We start from the raw sequence: 18,614 nt of genomic DNA, 5'->3' as shown, positions 1-18,614 counted from the left end.
GAATCCTTTAGTAGCACTTTATATGCACAGTTCAAGGCCTCTATTATCTAGTATCCCTCTCATTGGATGGTTTAAATTCTCAAAGTTTCCCATAAACATGGGAATTAAATGTTCATCAAATACCACAGTACTCTAATTATGAGTAAATTATCACAATATTGTGTCATTTTTTTGCATAAGATAACATTCACACATCTTAAGAATTTTAATACTTTAGTTTTTATTTTTTTAGTTAGCCTTGTGTTGATTATATCTATGAAGAATGAATAGGGAGTTGGTTAAATAAAGAATAGTAAAGAAGGTTCCAGATGACAGGAATTGCAAAGGGTGGTAGCAAAAAACCACTGCGCCACCAGGGAAGCCCCAGCCAATATTTTACAATAACTATAAATGGAGTATAACTTAAAAATTGTGAATCACTATATTTTACACCTATACACTCTTTTACAGAAACTATATATCAATTTAAAAAATAAATAAAAATTTTATATGAAATGAATAGAATGATATCTTTTAAAAATTTGATGGTAGGATCTTAAAAGGCATTAGGTTGTGTTATTTCAAAATTATGTCTGTTTTAAATGAAACATTTTTATACTTATAAAGATATTGATTGATGGAAAAATTATAGCATTTGGAAAGGGAGAAACTGGTTTGATTGATGATACAGCTGTAGACAAAGGGATCATTTTCTTCCTGATGGCACACCTGTCTGGCACTGGCATTAATTGCTCCATGAAATGCCAGGAATTGGCATCTGCACAGAAGACTATTTGCTACTTGTCTCGCATGGCACCTGTGGGAAATAGTAGAAAATGAAATTATAAGTTGCTCCGTCTTACCATAGTGATGTGTAATTCAAACAACTTAGGCCCTGCTTGCTGTGTTTTCCTCCACTGGTATTTTAGAATTAAACTTTCCAAGGAAATATATCTTCAAAACTGTAGTAAATATCAAAAGCAAAAATATGATTTACACTATAGAGATTCATATAGCAGTATTTGTATGATTTTTTTTTAACAAATCTGTTTTTCAGCAACACACATCATTTCTTTATACAAATGGCCTTTCTAGATGCTGGCCTATATGGAAATCTGGTCCTCATGGGCTGCTAAGTTTTCCAACATAAGGGCAACTGAATTAGTTACTTCATTTTATATTCTTAACAAAGATAAGAGTTCAGATTATAAACAAGATGGTGAGTTGGGGTTCATTATTATTTTAGTGAGATTTACTTCCCAGTCCTTTGAGAGGATACTTAGGAGAACTTTAGCATTCTGAACTAAAAGAGGCTGTAGGAATTACAGTCTATTTTAGGACAGAGTAAATTTTCAAAAGAAGTTTCAAATGTAATTTAAAAACTGAATTAACAATTGAATAGAAAATAGGACCCAACTACATGTTGTCTACAAGAAACCCACTTTGAATATAAAGATATTTATAGGTTAAAGGTAAACGTATGCAGAAATATATACCATGCTTACATGAATCGAAAGAAAGCAGGAATAGCTATTTTAATTTCAGACAGAACAGACTTCAAAGCAATGAACATTATCAGGGATAAATAAGGGCATTACACAGCAGTAAAGAGGTCACTTTTCTAAGAAGACATGACAATTCCTAACGTGTATGTACCTAACAACAGAATGTCAACCTGTGTGACATAAAAAACTTCTAGAACTGCAAAGAAAAGAGATGAATCCACTATCATAGTTGGAGATTTTCACACCCCTCTATCAGAAATGGATAGATCCAGCAAGCAGAAAATCAATAAGGACATAGTTGGACTTAGAATTCTTACTATCCTGGAAATGGAAGAAAAACTTAAGCAATGTTAATAATAAAATATTTTTAAAATACCTGGGAGATAGTTGATATTTAATGTAACTCAACATATTTAATTTCTGCAACTTATTATAATAAATTAAATCATTACAGTTTTAACCTCTTCTGTTTCACAATTTTCGTATCTCTAAAATAAGTCTATGTTTTAAAAAATAATTACAATGATTAATAACTTTTGCTTTAGGAAGTATTTCCCAGCTAAACTTGTTGCAGAATAATAAACGTCCTAAATTCCCTACCAAGAACTGAGAAGCAAAGATGAGAAGAGAGAAGAAATAAATTACATTGACCAAATAGGTGTTTGCATGAGGAAATGTGTGTAATGCTGGAATATTTTCTCATGGATTTTGACACAGGGACCAGACTATTGAAGAAATAAACTTAAATGAGCCATGGAAATAGCTGTGTGTAACAAACTAAACTATTCTATTTTAATGTTGCAGTCAGGATAATATTGTAAGGTTTCTAACATTACATGATGTGGCAGGATTACTGCAATTTTTTCAATTTTTTAATTGAAGTATTGTTGATTTACAATGTTGTGTTAATTACTGCTGTACAGCAAAGTATTCCATTATACATCTATATACATTCTTTTTTTATATTCTTTTCCATTATAGTTTATCACAGGATATTGAATATAGTTCTCTGTGCTATAGAGTAGGACCTTGTTTATCCATTCTATATATAAAAGCTACATAAGGGCTTCCCTGGTGGCGCAGTGGTTGAGAGTCCACCTGCCGATGCTGGGGACACAGGCTCGTGCCCCGGTTCAGGAAGATCCCGCATGCCATGGAGCAGCTAGGCCCGTGAGCCATGGCCGCTGAGCCTGCGCGTCCGGAGCCTGTGCTCCGCAACGGGAGAGGCCACAACAGTGAGAGGCCCACGTACCGCAAAAAAAAAAAAAAAAAAGCTACATAAGATTACTGTATTTTTTTTCTTTTTTAAAAGTTCATTTATTTATTCAGCAAATTGAGCAATTATTTGCCAGGCACTGGGAATATAACAACAAAACTGAGCAAATTCTCTCCTTCATAACACATGCATTCTGATGAGTGAGGAGTGGGGGAAGACAAAAAATAAGTCGGTAAAACATATAATGTGTTAGAAAAGTGCCCAAAATAAAAATAAACAGTGAAGCAGGACAGAGTTGAGGATAGGAGATTTTACGTACACTGATAAATAAGGACCCACTGAGAAGGTGATGCTCAAATACAGATCTGATAGAAGTGAGTGGACAGGCCATTTGGGAAAGAATCCAGGCAGAGAGAGTAGCAAGTTCAAAGATCCTGAAACATGAGTGTGTTTAATAAGATTACTGTAATTTGTGATTGCATGCTTTATCTACTAATTTCCTTTTTCTCTCCACCATAAATTGGAAAATGTTTTCCAGGTACCTCCAGTGGCTGCTGTGATTTTGAGTTTGATCTTTGTGCCTGGGAGCAGGAACAGGACGATGACTTTGACTGGAATCTGAAGGCTAGCGGCATCCCTGCCTCAGGCACACAGCCAGCTGCTGATCACACCTTGCGAAATTCATCTGGTCATTACATCTTTATAAAGAGCTTGTTCCCGCAGCAGCCCATGAGAGCAGCCAGAATTTCAAGCCCAGTCATAAGCAGAAGAAGCAAAAACTGCAAGGTATGGGGAAAAAACCAGAAATATTATGAACAACTTCTGATGGAGTTAAGTACAGAAAACGAAACGGCCAGCACCAGACCAACAAATGAGTTTGAATGTATTCAACTTGGAATATGTGAGGGAGGTAGAAAGTGAAGTAAGGGTGAAAGGGAAGGACCATTAGAGCTGTTGGAAGAATTTATCCTGTGGATAAGTTCCATAGATAAGGAATTTTGGAAACCATTGGAAAATGTCATTCTTATTATCCATAACCACGGGTAGAACAAAAGAAGTGAAATATCAGTTGTGTCCACTCAGGGAACTTGGTACTTATTGGAATTTTGGGAATTTCACCATAAGAAAGAGAATTAAACAATGAGAAAAAGTATAAAGTTAAATATTTCCAAGAACTAATATGCGTCATAGTTGGCACCATGATAAAATGGTTGAAGACGTCTTCATGGAAAAGGAAAGACTGAAATTGACCCTTTAAAAAGTAGAATTTCTAGGGGCAGGAAGAAAAAATGGTTTGGCCATTATGCTGTGGAAACTTGAAGAAAACATTTATAAGAGTGTTAAAAGTATAAATAGAGTTGTATGGATCTTCATATGATGACTATGCATTTGCATAGTCACTATTTATTGTTTGCATGATTGTCTAGTTTTATTCCCCAAAGGATTTGAGTCAGCTAGGCTAGGGGCTAAATTTATCTTTACATATAAATTAAGCACTCAGAGATGACTTCACAGAATCTTGCTTATAAGAGATTAATGCGTGAATAAATTTGCCATTTATTTATATTTACAGCAAGAAATGCAATCTCCATAAGCTCAGAACACATGTATTCTGACTGGTGTATTCCCCAGTGTCTGAACACTGAAAGGAAAACAGATTATATTCAGAAAGTTGCTAGCCAATCAAAGAATCAGGCTGGGAGACAATAACATGATTTAAACCTTTATTATCTTCAAATTGTAATATTCTTGTGTATCTGTCTCCTCAGTAGACAGCCCTAACCCCAGAAGGGGACATATTAAATCTTTGCTCGAAGGCTCCCCAGCTGTACCTGTACTTATCACAGATGTTTGTTCCTCTGTTTTATACTGACCATCCTTTACATCCTACCATTTTCCCAGTCTTAAGACATGTTAAACCTTTAGTTTGTGTTAGGAGCTTTCCTGTGTCATCTTAAATTGATTTCATAGTTTAATTCTCAGGGAATAATCACATATCTCTTCTCTCTTCAGGCAAATTTCATAGATTTTCTGCAAGAAAGTGACACTCTCAGAGTTTTAAAGACGTAACTCAGTCAGCAGTCCAGAATGGATCTAATGAATCATACACAATTATATTAAACTTTATTTAATTAGTTTGGCAAACATTGAGTTTTAGAAAAGCAGAGAAGTCAAACTGAAATTGTATATATTTCATATTTAATTTTTAATCAGCTTTTAAGACTAGAACTAACTTACAAATTTCAGAATATCTATGGGTATATAGATTTATAGATATAGACTCAACATATATAAAATCTGGTATGCTGGGGTTTATTTTCAAGAAAATATTGAGTAATTTGAAAGACATCAAAAACAGACTCCTTAGCTTTTCTTTTCAGACTTCCTCTAAGAATGTTCAAAAGATTTTTTTTTTCATACTGTAGTTACTAAGGATCTCATTCATCTCTATTTTTCCCTGGTCCCAGCACTATAGTTCCCACTGTTTTAAACACCTGTGTGAGAATAATGAAGTATGCCTAGGAGAAATGTCAAAAAATTAATGATGAATGGTTCATTTTATGAATATTTATGATATAGATTGAATACAAAGAAGTAAGGAAAGGTCATGCTGGGAATGATTGGGTCTCTCATATATAAACATTTGTTTATCAGGTAAGCAGAGTGACCTTCCATATTTTCATGAAAATCCTTTCTGTCACTTAACCTTGTGGAAAACTTCAAGGAGAAAAAATCAAATTGGAGATTTTTCTTCCTTTTGAGGGATGGATGGGAGGCAGGAAGGGATGCAGACATAGATTGATGAGGGTAGAGATCAAACCTCTGAGTAACTGAAATTTCCAGTGAAAATGCCTCCTTAGAAGAATTTAATACTTAAGAGATTTTTATTCATTTATGTTGCCCTGTGATTAGGTTACATTGTCATCAAGTGTTCTCTGTAGAAATGGAGTATTTAGATGCTTGTTTGCATGTTGACCCAATGGCATCATTCAGAAAATGGCCTCAAGAAGATAAGGAAGTATTTACTGTGACATAAAACATATACCTTATGCTTTCTGTGCAAATAAGAAGACAAAACAAGGGAGAATACTGGGAAGACCACACCTATGACTGCAAAGGCTCCAGACAGACATGCTATGCCTGTTGGGTAGTTTCCTCTCTTGCCTATTGGCGCTGCTCAAGAGGCTGGCCTCAGACTCTTTGCGTTTCTCACTTTGTGACACTCAGGTTTGACCAGTCCTCCCCAAACAAGCCAAAGTGGTCATAGAGCTCATGTTTTCCAACAGTAATGGATTAATCAATAGAAGAAACATTTTTGGATCATAGAATAATACCTAAAATTCAGGTATTATTCATCAACTAGGAAATTTGCATAGAGTTATTTACATGGCTTAGCTCTTCTTGGTGCTCTTTGAAGTATGCATTGCATATATTGTCTAATCACATTCTTTACCCTTTAAACACATTCATTTTTCTTTCTCTAGAATATAATATCCATGAGTGCTAGTCTTTCCAAAATGTGATTTTCCTGTGTGAAGATCACCCACCATTACTCTTTTCCCTCATTCATAAAAAAGACAAGACAAAAGCTTAAAAACACTCTCAGTCCCTATTGTTCCTAACTCATATTCTTCTTCCTCCTAGAATGTCCCCTGACTTTCTCCATCTGTGTAACAATCACTGAAAATCTGGTAAACTACATCTTTGAAACATTGAAATGTTAATCCCTGGAAATACTTAACATTAATTTTTACTTGGGGGTACAACTCTCAAGTCTGCTCTTCTAAAGCGTTTCAAGTAAAATTTAGAAATCGCTATTCTGGTGGTTTTGCTATGTATAGTACAGCCCTGAGGATCTTGTAGAACTGAAAATGTGTTTCAAGTGCAAGGATGTGGTAGAATAAGCAATAAAGTACTCTGCTATTTTGAAGAAAATGATTTAAGTTTCATGAGATTAGAAATGATTTTCTTTAGTACCTGATATTTCTTAATCATGAAAAGTCTTTCTATATAATACCTCACTTTTTAATGATATTTTTATTCCTTTGACAGTGGATCTTAAGAGTTTGTGGAGGAATCCTACTTTTATAAGTCACAGAAAGGAAGTGAACTCTGCTCATTTTTCAACTAAGTTTCTGTTTGATCCTTATTGCACTATTTTCCATGTTTTGCGACATATGATTTAAGGCTGGCCTAACTTCATTCATTGGTGGAGTACTCACAGAGCAGTAGAACATAGAGATCTAATTTTCCTTCAGGAATCTGTTAAGAAAGGAGAGGAAAAAATGATATAATTGAAAATAAGGTGAAATTAATTGTACTAATTATATATAATATTCTGATTCTTGGTTACAGATAATTTTTCATTATCACATGTATGGACATGGCATTGGAGCGCTCACTTTGATCCAGGTGTCAGTCTCAAACCAAACGAAGGTCCTACTTAACCTCACTGTAGAACAAGGCAATTTCTGGCAGCGGGAAGAATTATCCCTGTCTGGTGATGAGGACTTCCAAGTCAAATTTGAAGGCAGAGTTGGGAAAGGCCACCATGGAGATATTGCACTGGATGACATTGTGCTTACAAAGAACTGTCTATCATTCCATCACTCCATGAAAGAAGAACTCAAAGTGCCTCTTCCAGCAGGTACATTTTAATTTGTTTCTGTGGTGCTTTTACAGAGTGGTAGGTGGGAAGGAAGGAAATGGAAAAGAAGTGACATAAACACCTAGTAAATCATTGTTTTCATAAAGAAAAATCTTTTTGAATATAAAATGTTATCTTTCAAGGCTTTACTCATAAACTTGTCTTCCAACATTTCTCCAAGCTTTGGTATATTTACCAGTTCCCCAGTTCCTAGTTTAGTCAATTTCTTCTTAGATCAATAAACTAAGACTCCTTTGTTTTCAGTCTGATTCAGAATTCAGTCCTTAGTAAATATCGATTCACTTTTAATACAATATAAGAACATCAAGAACAGACTTACTCAATTTTAATTAGATGTTACTGTGATTATGTTATTTACTTTATTCTTTTTAGACCAATACTTTATTCATTTGAATGTTGAGTTTATATATTTAAATAGTTTAGATGATTGAATATGTCCATCCATTCACCTAAAAATTTGGGGGTAATTTGTCTAAATAATTAATTATTGGTAGATGTCCAATATAATACATACAGTGACAATATTGTAAGAAGTGGAAATAGCAAGTAGCATTAATTCATATAAAATATTAGAGGATGAGATGAAAATGCAGTATATAGTGTTAACAATGACAAAAGAACAAATTTTGGGACTTCCCTGGAGGTCCGGTGGTTAAGACTCTGCACTCTCAATGTAGGGGCCATGGGTTCAATCCGTGGCCTGGGAACTAAGCTCCCACATGCTGCATGGTGTGGCAAAAAAAGAAAAACAAATTTTATCAGTTGATAATATGGCATATATTAATATTTAAACCATGAGTTTGGAGTAGAAAATAAAAGTGCCATTCATTTTGTATATAAATTATATCTTGTAACTAACAAAAACAAAAGTGCTTTAAGAAGAATGACCTAATTTGTTTGTACTGATTTTTAACATGGTGGGTGGAATGGGGAACACTGCCATTTCTGCCATAACTTCCTCATAGATTTTAAAGGGAGTGTTTTAATTTGGTTAAGAGTAGGTTTCTAGATAAATATTTTCCCATTGACACATAGTTAAGCCAGGCTCCTTGCCTGATGTTTCCAGCCTGATGTTTCCAGCACTATATGGAATAGTACAGAGGAAAAGAAACATTTCAAGACTCTGTTGAGGGATAAGTATACTTATGTGAATTTAATGTAAAAGCATTTCAGATACCTCAGACTAATCTACTTTCTTTTTCTTTTTTAACATCTTTATTGGAGTATAATTGCTGTACAATGTTGTGTCAGTTTCTGCTGTATAACAAAGTGAATCAGTTATATGCAAATGTATATCCCCATATCCCCTCCCTTTTGAGTCTCCCTCCCACCCTCCTTATCCCACCCCTCTAGGTGGTCACAAAGCATCGAGTTGATCTCCCTGTGCTATGCGGCTGCTTCCCACTAGTTATCTATTTTACATTTGGTAATGTATATAGGTCAGTGTTGCTCTTTCACTTCATACCAGCTTACCTTCCCCCACCCCATGTCCTCAAGTCCAGTCTCCGTATCTGTGTCTTTATTCCAGAACTGCCCCTGGGTTCATCAGAACCATTTTTTTTTAAACTCCATATATATGTGTTAGCATACAGTATTTGTTTTTCTCTTTCTGAGTTACTTCACTCTGTATGACAGACTCTAGGTCCATCCACATCGCTACAAATAACTCAATTTCATTTCTTTTTATGGCTGAGTAATATTCCATTGTATATATGTGGCACATCTTCTTTATCCATTCATCTGTCGATGGACACCTAGGTTGCTTCCATGTCCTGGCTATTGTAAATAGAGCTGCAATGAACATTGTGGTACATCACACTTTTTGAATTATGGTTTTCTCAGGGTATATGCCCAGTAGTGGGATGGCTGGGTCATATGGTAGCTCTATTTTTAGTTTTTAAGGAATTTCCTTAGTGTTCTCTGTAGTGGCTGTATCAATTTACATTCCCACCAACAGTGCAAGAGGGTTCCCTTCTCTCCACACCCTCTCCAGCCTTTACTGTTTGTAGATATTTTGATGATGGCCATTCTGACTGGTGTGAGGTGATACCCTGTTGTAGTTTTGACTTGCGTTTCTCTAATGATTAGTGATGTTGAGCATTCTTTCATGTGTTTGTTGGCAATCTGTCTATCTTCTTTGGTGAAATGTCTATTTAGGTCTTCTGCCCATTTTTGGATTGGGTTGTTTGTTTTTTGGTATTGAGCTGCATGAGCTCCTTGTGAATTTTGGAGATTAATCCTTTGTCAGTTGCTTCATTTGCCAATATTTTCTCCCATTCTGAGGGTTGTCTTTTCATCTTGTTTATGGTTTCCTTTGCTGTGCAAAAGCTTTGAAGTTTCATTAGGTCCCATTTGTTTATTTTTGTATTTATTTCCATTTCTCTAGGATGTGGGTCAAAAAGGATCTTGCTGTGATTTATGTCATAGGGTGTTCTGCCTATGTTTTCCTCTAAGAGTTTGATAGTGTATGGCCTTACATTTAGGTCTTTAATCCATTTTGAGTTTATTTTTGTGTAGGTGTTAGGAAGTGTTCTAATTTCATTCTTTTACATATAGCTGTCCAGTTTTCCCAGTACCACTTATTGAAGAGGCTGTCTTTTCTCCATTGTATATACTCTTGCCTCCTTTATCAAAGATAAGGTGACCATATGTGCATGGGTTTATCTCTGGGCTTTCTATCCTATTCCACGGATCTACATTTCTGTTTTTTGTGCCAGTACCGTACTGTCTTGATTATTGTAGCTTTGTAGTAGAGCTTGAAGTCAAGGAGGCTGATACCTCCAGCTCAATTTTTCTTTTTCAAGATTGCTTTGGCTGTTAGGGGTCTTCTGTGTTTCCATACAAATTGTGAAAGATTTTGTTCTAGTTCTGTGAAAAATGCCATTGGTAGTTTGATAGGGATTGTGCTGAATCTGTAGATTGCTTTGGGTAGTATAGTCATTTTCATAGTGTTGATTCTGCCAATCCAAGAACATGGTATATCTCTCCATCTGTTTGTATCATCTTTAATTTCTTTCATCAGTGTCTTATAGTTTTCTGTATACATACAGGTCTTTTTTCTCCTTAAGTAGGTTTACTCCTAGGTATTTTACTCTTTTTGTTGCAGTGGTAAATGGGAGCGTTTACTTAATTTCTGTTTCAGATTTTTCATCATTAGTGTATAGGAATGCAAGAGATTTTTGTGCATTAATTTTGTATCCTGCTACTCTACCAAATTCATTGATTAGCTCTAGTAGTTTTCTGGTGGTGTCTTTAGGATTCTCTATGTATAGTATCATATCATCTGCGAACAGTGACAGTATAACTTCTTTTCCAATTTGGATTCCTTTTATTTCTTTTTCTCTTCTGATTGCTGTTGCTAAAACTTGCAAAACTATGTTGAATAATAGTGTTGAGAGCGGGCAATCTTGTCTTGTTTCTGATCTTAGAGGAAATGGCTTCGGTTTTTCACCATTGCAAACGATGTTGGCTGTGGGCTTGTCATATATGGCCTTTATTATGTTGAGGTAAGTTCCCTCTATGCCTACTTTCTAGAAACTTTTTATCATAAATGGGTGTTGATCATTGTCAAAAGCTTTTTCTGCATCTACTGAGATTATCATATGGTTTTTAGCCTTCTATTTGTTAATATAGTATATCGCATTCATTGATTTGAGTGTATTGAAGAATCCTTGCATTCCTGGGATAAGCCCACTTGATCATGGTGTATGATCCTTTTAATGTGCTGTTGGATTCTGCTTGCTAGTATTTTGTTGAGGATTTTTGCATCTATGTTCTTCAGTGATATTGGCCTGTAGTTTTCTTTCATTGTGACATCTTAGTCTGGTTTTGGTATCAGAGTGATGGTGGCCTCATAGAATGAGTTTGGGTGTGTTCCTCCCTCTGCTATATTTTGGAAGAGTTTGAGAAGGAGAGGTGTTAGCTCTTCTCTAAATGTTTGATAGAATTTGCATGTGAAGCCATCTGGTCCTGGGCTTTTGTTTGTTGGAAGATTTTTAATTACAGTTTCAATTTCAGTGCTTGTGATTGGTCTGTTCATATTTTCTATTTCTTCCTGGTTCCATCTCGGAAGGTTGTGCATTTCTAAGATTTGTCCATTTCTTCCAGGTTGTCCATTTTATTGGCATATAGTTGCTTGTACTAATCTCTCACGATCCTTTGTATTTCTGCCGTGTCAATTGTTACTTCTCCTTTTTCATTTCTAATTCTGCTGATTTGAGTCTTCTCCCTTTTTGTCTTGATGAGTCTGGCTAATGTTTTATCAATTTTGTTTATCATCTCAAAGAACCAGCATTTAGTTTTATTGATCTTTGCTGTCATTTGCTTCATTTCTTTTTCATTTATTTCTGATCTGACCTTTATGGTTTCTTTCCTTCTGCTAACTTTGCGGTTTTTTGTTCTTCTTTTTCTAATTGCTTTAGGTTTAAGTTTAGGTTGGTTTTTTGAGATGTTTTTTACTTGAGGTAGGATTGTATTGCATTAAACTTCCCTCTTAGAACTGCTTTTGGTGCATCCCATAGGTTTTAGGCCATCGTGTTTTCATTGTCTTTTGTTTCTAGGTATTTTTTGATTTCCTCATTGATTTCTTCAGTGATCTTTTGGTTATTTAGTGTATTGTTTAGCCTCCATGTGCTTGTATTTTTCCAGATTTTATCCTGTAATTTATATCTAGTCTCATAGCATTGTGGTCAGAAAAGATACTTGATATGATTCCAATTTTCTTAAATTTACCAAGGCTTGATTTGTGACCCAAGATATGATCTATCCGGGAGAATGTTCCATGAGCACTTGAGAAGAATGTGTATTCTGTTGTTTTTTGGATGGAGTGTCCTATAAATGTCAATTAAGTCCATCTTGTTTAATGTGTCATTTAAAGCTTGTGTTTCCTTATTTATTTTCATTTTGGATGACCTGTCCATTGGTGAAAGTGGGGTGTTAAAGTCCCCTACTATATCTGTGTTACTGTCAATTTCCTCTTTTATGGCTGTTAGCATTTGTCTTATGTATTGAAGTGCCCCTATGTTGGGTGCATAAATATTTACAGTTGTTATATCATCCTCTTGGATTGATCCCTTGATCATTATGTAGTGTCCCTCTTTGTCTCTTGTAAAGTCTATTTTGTCTGATATGAGAATTGCTACTCCAGCTTTCTTTTGATTTCTATTTGCATGGAATATCTTTTTCCATCCCCTCACTTTCAGTCTTTTTGTGTCCCTAGATCTGAAGTGCATCTCTTGTAGACAGCACATATATGGGTTTGTTTTTGTATCCATTCAGTCAGTCTGTGTCTTTTGGTTGGAGCATTTACATTTAAGGTAATTATCAATATATATGTTCTATTACCATTTTCTTAATTGTTTTGTGTTTGTTTTTGTAGGTCTTTTCCTTCCCTTGTGTTTCCTGCCTAGAGAAGTTCCTTTAGCATTTGTTATAAAGGTGGTTTGGTGGTGCTGAATTCTCTTAACTTTTGCTTGTCTGTAAAGGTGTTAATTTCTCCATCGAATCTGAATGAGATCCTTGTTGGGTAGAGTAGCCTTGGTTGTAGGTTTTTCCCTTACATCACTTTAAATATGTCCTGCCACTCCCTTCTGTCTTGCAGAGTTTCTGCTGAAAGATCAGTTGTTAATCTTATGGGGATTCCCTTGTATGTTATTTGTTGCTTTTCCCTTGCTGCCTTTAATATTTTTTCTTTGTGTTTAATTTTTGATAGTTTGATTAATATGTGTCTTGGTGTGTTTCTCTTTGGATTTATCCTATATGGGACTCTCTGTGCTTCCTGGACTTGAGAGAGTATTTCCTTTCCCATGTTAGGGAAGTTTTCAACTATAATCTCTTCAAATATTTTCTCATACGCTTTATTTTTCTCTTCTCCTTCTGGACCCATATAATTTGAATATTGGTTCATTTAATGTTGTCCCATATGTCTCTGAGACTATCCTCAATTCTTCTCATTCTTTTTTCTTTATTGTGCTCTGTGGTAGTTATTTCCAGTATTTTATCTTCCAGGTCACTTATCCGTTCTTCTTCCTCATTTATTCTGCTATTGATTCCTTCTAGAGTATTTTTAATTTCAGCAGCTGTGTTGTTCATCACTGTTTGTTTGCTCTTTAGTTCTTCTAGATCTTTTTTAAATGTTTCTTTTATTTTCTCCATTCTATGTCTGAGATTTTGGATCATCTTTACTATCATTACTCCCAATTCTTTTTCAGGTAGGTTGCCTATTTCTTCTTCATTTATTTGGTTTTGTAGGTTTTTACCTTGCTCCTTCTTCTGTAACATATTATTTTGTCGTTTCTTTTTTTTGTTTTTTTTTTTTTCTTTGATGGGTGATGCTGTATTCCTCTCTTACTGGTTGTTTGGCCTGAGACGTCCAGCACTGGAGTTTGCAGGCAGTTTGATAGAGCCTGTTCTTGGTGTTGAGATGAGGACCTCCAGGAGGCCTCACTGTGATTAATATTCCCTTGGGTCTGAGGTTCTCTTTTAGTCCAGCATTTTGGACTCACAGCTCCCACCATAGGCGTTTCAGTCCAGCCTCTGGCCTGGGAATCAAAATCCCGCAAGCTTTGTGGCACAGTTAAAAAAAAAAAAAAATGAAGGAGGAAAGAAAAAAAGGAGCAGTACAATATCAAAGAATAAAAAATAAAATAAAATTAGAAAGATAAAAAATATATTAGGAAAAATAACACTGTAATGGAAATAACTGCAACAAGGTACAATAAATCCACAAGAGAAAATATTAAAAATTTTTAAAAATTTCAAAAAAGGGGGTGGGGAATAAGCCAAAAGTACAGACAATAACAAAGTATAAAGAATAAAATAAAATAGAAAAATAAAAGATTTATTAGGAAAAATAAAAATATAAAAGAATCAATAAGAATGAATCTACAAGGTAAAACAGAAGCCCAATCTAAAAGAGGGGGGAAAAAAAAAACCCTTGGCTGTGGGGGCGGAGTTTAAGTGGGGCTGGAACTTAGGCAGGGGCATGGTTTAGGGTGGGGCGGGACCTAGGCAGGTGGGGGAGCGATGTTGAAGTATGTGGCGGGGCCTCTGCTTAGTACCTATATAGAAGGGGAGAGGCAGCATGTCGAAAGGAGTACCTCTGGAGTGTGGAGTTCTGGAGTTTGGAGATAAGGCGCTGGGTGAGGGTATGTGGGTGGGGTTTAGGCCCAGTGCATTGGAGGGGATCTCCAAGTGTAGAGGTGGGGCCCTAGGTGGGGGTGTAGGGTCAGGGCTTGGACTCTACGTGGCAGGAGGGAGGCTCTGAGGGCAGAGGTTTAGGCCCAGGAACCCAACAGGCTCCCCGGTGCCTAAGTGGACAAGGAAAGCACTGGCCGCGTTCCCTTCTGTTCCTTTGTGCCCCTCCCCCACCATCTCCACCAGGGTCTCCCCGTCACCCTTCTACCCCTAACCGTGGGTGGGTTCCGCTGGGTGTAGGAACTCCTACCCTCCCCTGCTGCCCCTCAAGCGTGCTGATCCCAGAGGTCCGGCCTTTACTTTTACTCCCCCCTTCCCTCCCTCCCACTCCCTCAGGACCTGCATGGCTGGAGGGGGCCTCAGTGGGCAGAGGATCAGGCCCGGGATCTCAGCAGGTTCCCGGGGGCCCAAGTGGGCAGGGGAAACCTGGCCACGGTCTCTTTTGATCCTCTGCTCTCCCAGAGGTTTCCCAATTTCCCCCTTTGGGCATGGGATCCCTTCCCCTCCCCCAGCCACCCCTCAGGGGCACCTGCCTCCACTTCTCCTCCCTCTTCACTCCCCCCATACCCCACATCCTACCTGGTCACTGGGGCTTCCTCCTGTCCCCTTAGGTGTCCGTGGTCCCCCACTGGTGCCTGGTAGGTGCCCTAGTTGTGAGGAGATGCGAATTCCACATCCTCCTAGTATGCCAACTTGACTCCACCCCTAATCTATTTTCTTGAGAAAACCTTCACCTTTCATTCTGTGTAGGAGGTTTGTTGGCAGCTATGCTAGCTCTTGTACAGGTCTGGCCTTTTAAATAAGAAATTTTTGATCATAATAAAAAGTAATCTCATAGCATCCAAGTAGTGAGGGAGCAAAAGTTTTATGTTGAACCACATTAAACTTCAGCGAACAACTTACTAAGTGGGATGTCAGAGGAACAAACCAATCTCATTGGGAATTTAAATTTTTTAAATCTGTGAAATCTGGAATAAAGTTTCTTAAACAAAAAAAGCTTCCAAAAGGAAAATTTAAAAATATATACAAAGTGGTATAAATTATATATTAATTATAAAATTAAGGGCATATATTGCTAGAGTAATTTGTATATCCTTTTGCTATTTTAGGTGTTCATTAAAAATTTTGATGAATAGAAAATAAGAGAATCTCTGCTCTTAAGAATATCTCAACATGGTAATTGAGAATGGGAAAAACATCTCAAATAACTCTAATATTAGGTTGGATATAATAAAGTGCCAGGAAAAATATATAAACTTTATGAGGATGTAAAGAAGATAAAACATCCAGTGGAGGGAGCTAATTTGAGACTTCTGCACAGGAAGGGCAGGAGTTTGGAAACACACTTGGAGCTCATAGAAGGGAAACCCTTTGTGGCACAGGGAGACCAAGTGTGAGCCCAGTCGGACCATATAATGAATGAGGTGGGGAGAGCACTGTGGGCAGGCCCTAAGGCACAAGGCAGAGCAGAGGTTGTGTCATGCAAACCTTGGAGGTGGATGTGGTCGGGTAGTTTGACTGAAGCAGGACCTTGTGTAGAAGTATCTCAGATAATTTCCTTTGTAAAGCTAAACTGGGTTTTAAACGGGAACTACACTGGGACCACCTTGAATATCAATTTTTTTCCTCAAAATGAATGTACACTGAAAGGATATTGAATGGTCTTAGAAAACAAGCATACAAAAAAGAATGAAAGAATACAAAGTGAGCCCAGAAGAGATACAGTATTCATTCATAGGAGGTATGATAACTGGTAGGGATGGCTGCAGTAGAAAGAGTCTAAGCCAAAAAAAACAAAAACAAAAAAAACCCAATGAACTGAAAAAACCAATTGCCATTATTTATATTATCAGGAGCGTTCTGAAAATTGAGGTGAAATAATTTAATGTTTTCATAGCTATCTCAGCTGTGATGCTTACATTCAAATGCAGCAAATAAAACAAATGCTTATGTAGTTAACATTCCTAAAAACTACTCGATGTACCTTTATGTACCTCCAGAAATTCAAAGTATATGCCTTTCTCTTGGTAGAAGTGAAAAGCTAAGCATTTTCAGACTCAAACTGTGAAATGATTCAGAAAAACTATGACTGCATCGTGAGTTCAGAGGACTCTTTTTGGAGTCTTTGACATTTTAAAGGAAGGCAGTATGTATGTGTACATATATGTATATAAGTGTATATATGTATACACTTGTGTATATAAGTATATATGTATTTAAATATACCTGGGGGGGTATCCTGAACAAATAAAAAGGAAAAGCCAAACTGATTTTTATTGATCTTAATGAAAGTTGGTGCAAGAGAATTCAGGAATAACACCGACGTTTAGCAGAAGTATAATACAAGCCACAAATGTAAGCCACATGTGTAATTTTACATTTGCTAGTAGTTATGTTAAAAAAAGTGAAGTTAATTTTTAGAATATATTTGCATTAACTCAATATACCCAAAATATTATCATTTTAACACAAAAACAATGTAAGATAATAATTTGGTATTTTATATTCTTGTTTTCATATTAAGTCTTTAAATCCAGTGTGTATTTTATACCTGCAGCCCATCTCAATTTGGATTAGCCACATTTTGATTGTTCAGTAGCCTCTCATGGCTAGTGGCTACCCCAGTGGACAGCACAGGAGATGAAGTGAATACTGTAGGGCACTTTCATGTCTGTCCCTGACAATGGGGTTCCATTAGTCAGGGTAAAATTTGTGAATTCACAAGAATTGCAGTTGTATTCTTATTTGAATAGAAGCAAAAAAATATACTCCCAGGCTAAATGGGAAAGCACAGGTACCATGTTCTAGTGGACTAGGTACTAATTTCAGACTTTCTTCTTACGAGCTATATGTTGTACAACTTCTCTGAGACTCAATTTCCTCATCTATAAAGCAGAGAGGACCTATTTCTTAGGTTCTTAGACTCTTAAAAATAAAAAGAGGTAATCACCTACATAATTTACCTAGTCTCACATCTGGTATATGGTAGGCATTTATTCAATAAGAATCATATCATTTTACATTATCCTATATTTTGGGCATCTTTACCAGTATTCCTTAGACGGAGCAGACATTTGAGTGTAAGCCTCCATTATTTGCATTTTATTAAGGATATCTTTCTACCATTTGTGTTAGCAAAATTTTCTTTCTTGCAGAGATCACAAACATATAATTATTTTATATTACATTGTAATCACTCAATCTTATCATTTATTGAAAACATCTTTAATTCAGTATTTTTGATTTGTCATGACCGATGTGTGTGTATCTTTGAAATGTTTCTCAGTTTCTCATTACTGCAAAAACACTTAACTTGGGGCTTCCACAAATTAAAGAAGGGTAAATGGCATTATGTTCCACAAGCAGTGGCTACATCCATTAAACTTTTGGAAGTGACTTTAATTCATGCACACTTTTCACCTATATTCATGTACGTAGGCTAGCAACATCGTCAGGGACAGGTTAAAATAGAAAAGACAAGAGGAGGCAAAACATATCTATTTAGGAAGATGCAATTGAACTTGAATCTGGAATCAGTGATTCTAATCAGTCAAATAAGACCCAGAGTTTTTTTAGCAAAAGTAATTTTAAGTTATTATTGAGTCTCTAGAAGTTATATTTAAGAGCGTATTTTGATGGCAATTTTGTTAATTGCTAAATGATGATGGATAAAAATAATTGTTTAAAGAATTTTAATAAGAAAAAGATAACCAAGATTCCTCTTCTAAATGTCCATATGCAGATTCAGCCACTATCATGTTCTCTGTGTTAGTGGTAGATATTTAATAAAAAGTTTCAGTATAATAAGGACAGGGATGAAGCCTTACTTTGTGTGGGACATGTGCGTGTGTATTTTCAATCCCCATAGTAATTTCCAAATGTGAGTTATACAGCAATTATATTTTGGGATATAACATGGGAATCAACTTTTGTTTAAGAAAATGTATGTAAGGCAATGGGGGCTGAATGGATTAGCTTCTCTTTGAGGTCAAGTATTTCCCTGAAATACTTGGCAGTAATTTATTCATTTATTCATTCTACTGATGAGAAT

General features: G+C 36.1%; 1 protein-coding gene across 1 annotated transcript in view; it reads left to right on the top strand.

The window, feature by feature from the left end:
* MALRD1 (MAM and LDL receptor class A domain containing 1) overlaps positions 1–18,614 on the top strand; it is a 579,678-nt gene that overhangs the window by 242,696 nt on the left and 318,368 nt on the right. Inside the window, exons 25-26 of the mRNA XM_029239293.1 lie at positions 3,239–3,486; positions 7,057–7,348. Coding sequence (XP_029095126.1) covers positions 3,239–3,486; positions 7,057–7,348 — 540 coding nt within the window. The remainder of the gene's footprint in view (positions 1–3,238; positions 3,487–7,056; positions 7,349–18,614) is intronic.

Source organism: Monodon monoceros, unplaced genomic scaffold (genome assembly GCF_005190385.1).
Source record: "Monodon monoceros isolate NGI ecotype Baffin Bay Population unplaced genomic scaffold, NGI_Narwhal_1 Super_Scaffold_21, whole genome shotgun sequence".
NCBI lineage: Eukaryota > Metazoa > Chordata > Mammalia > Artiodactyla > Monodontidae > Monodon > Monodon monoceros.
This window is presented reverse-complemented; position numbering and strand designations above follow the sequence as displayed.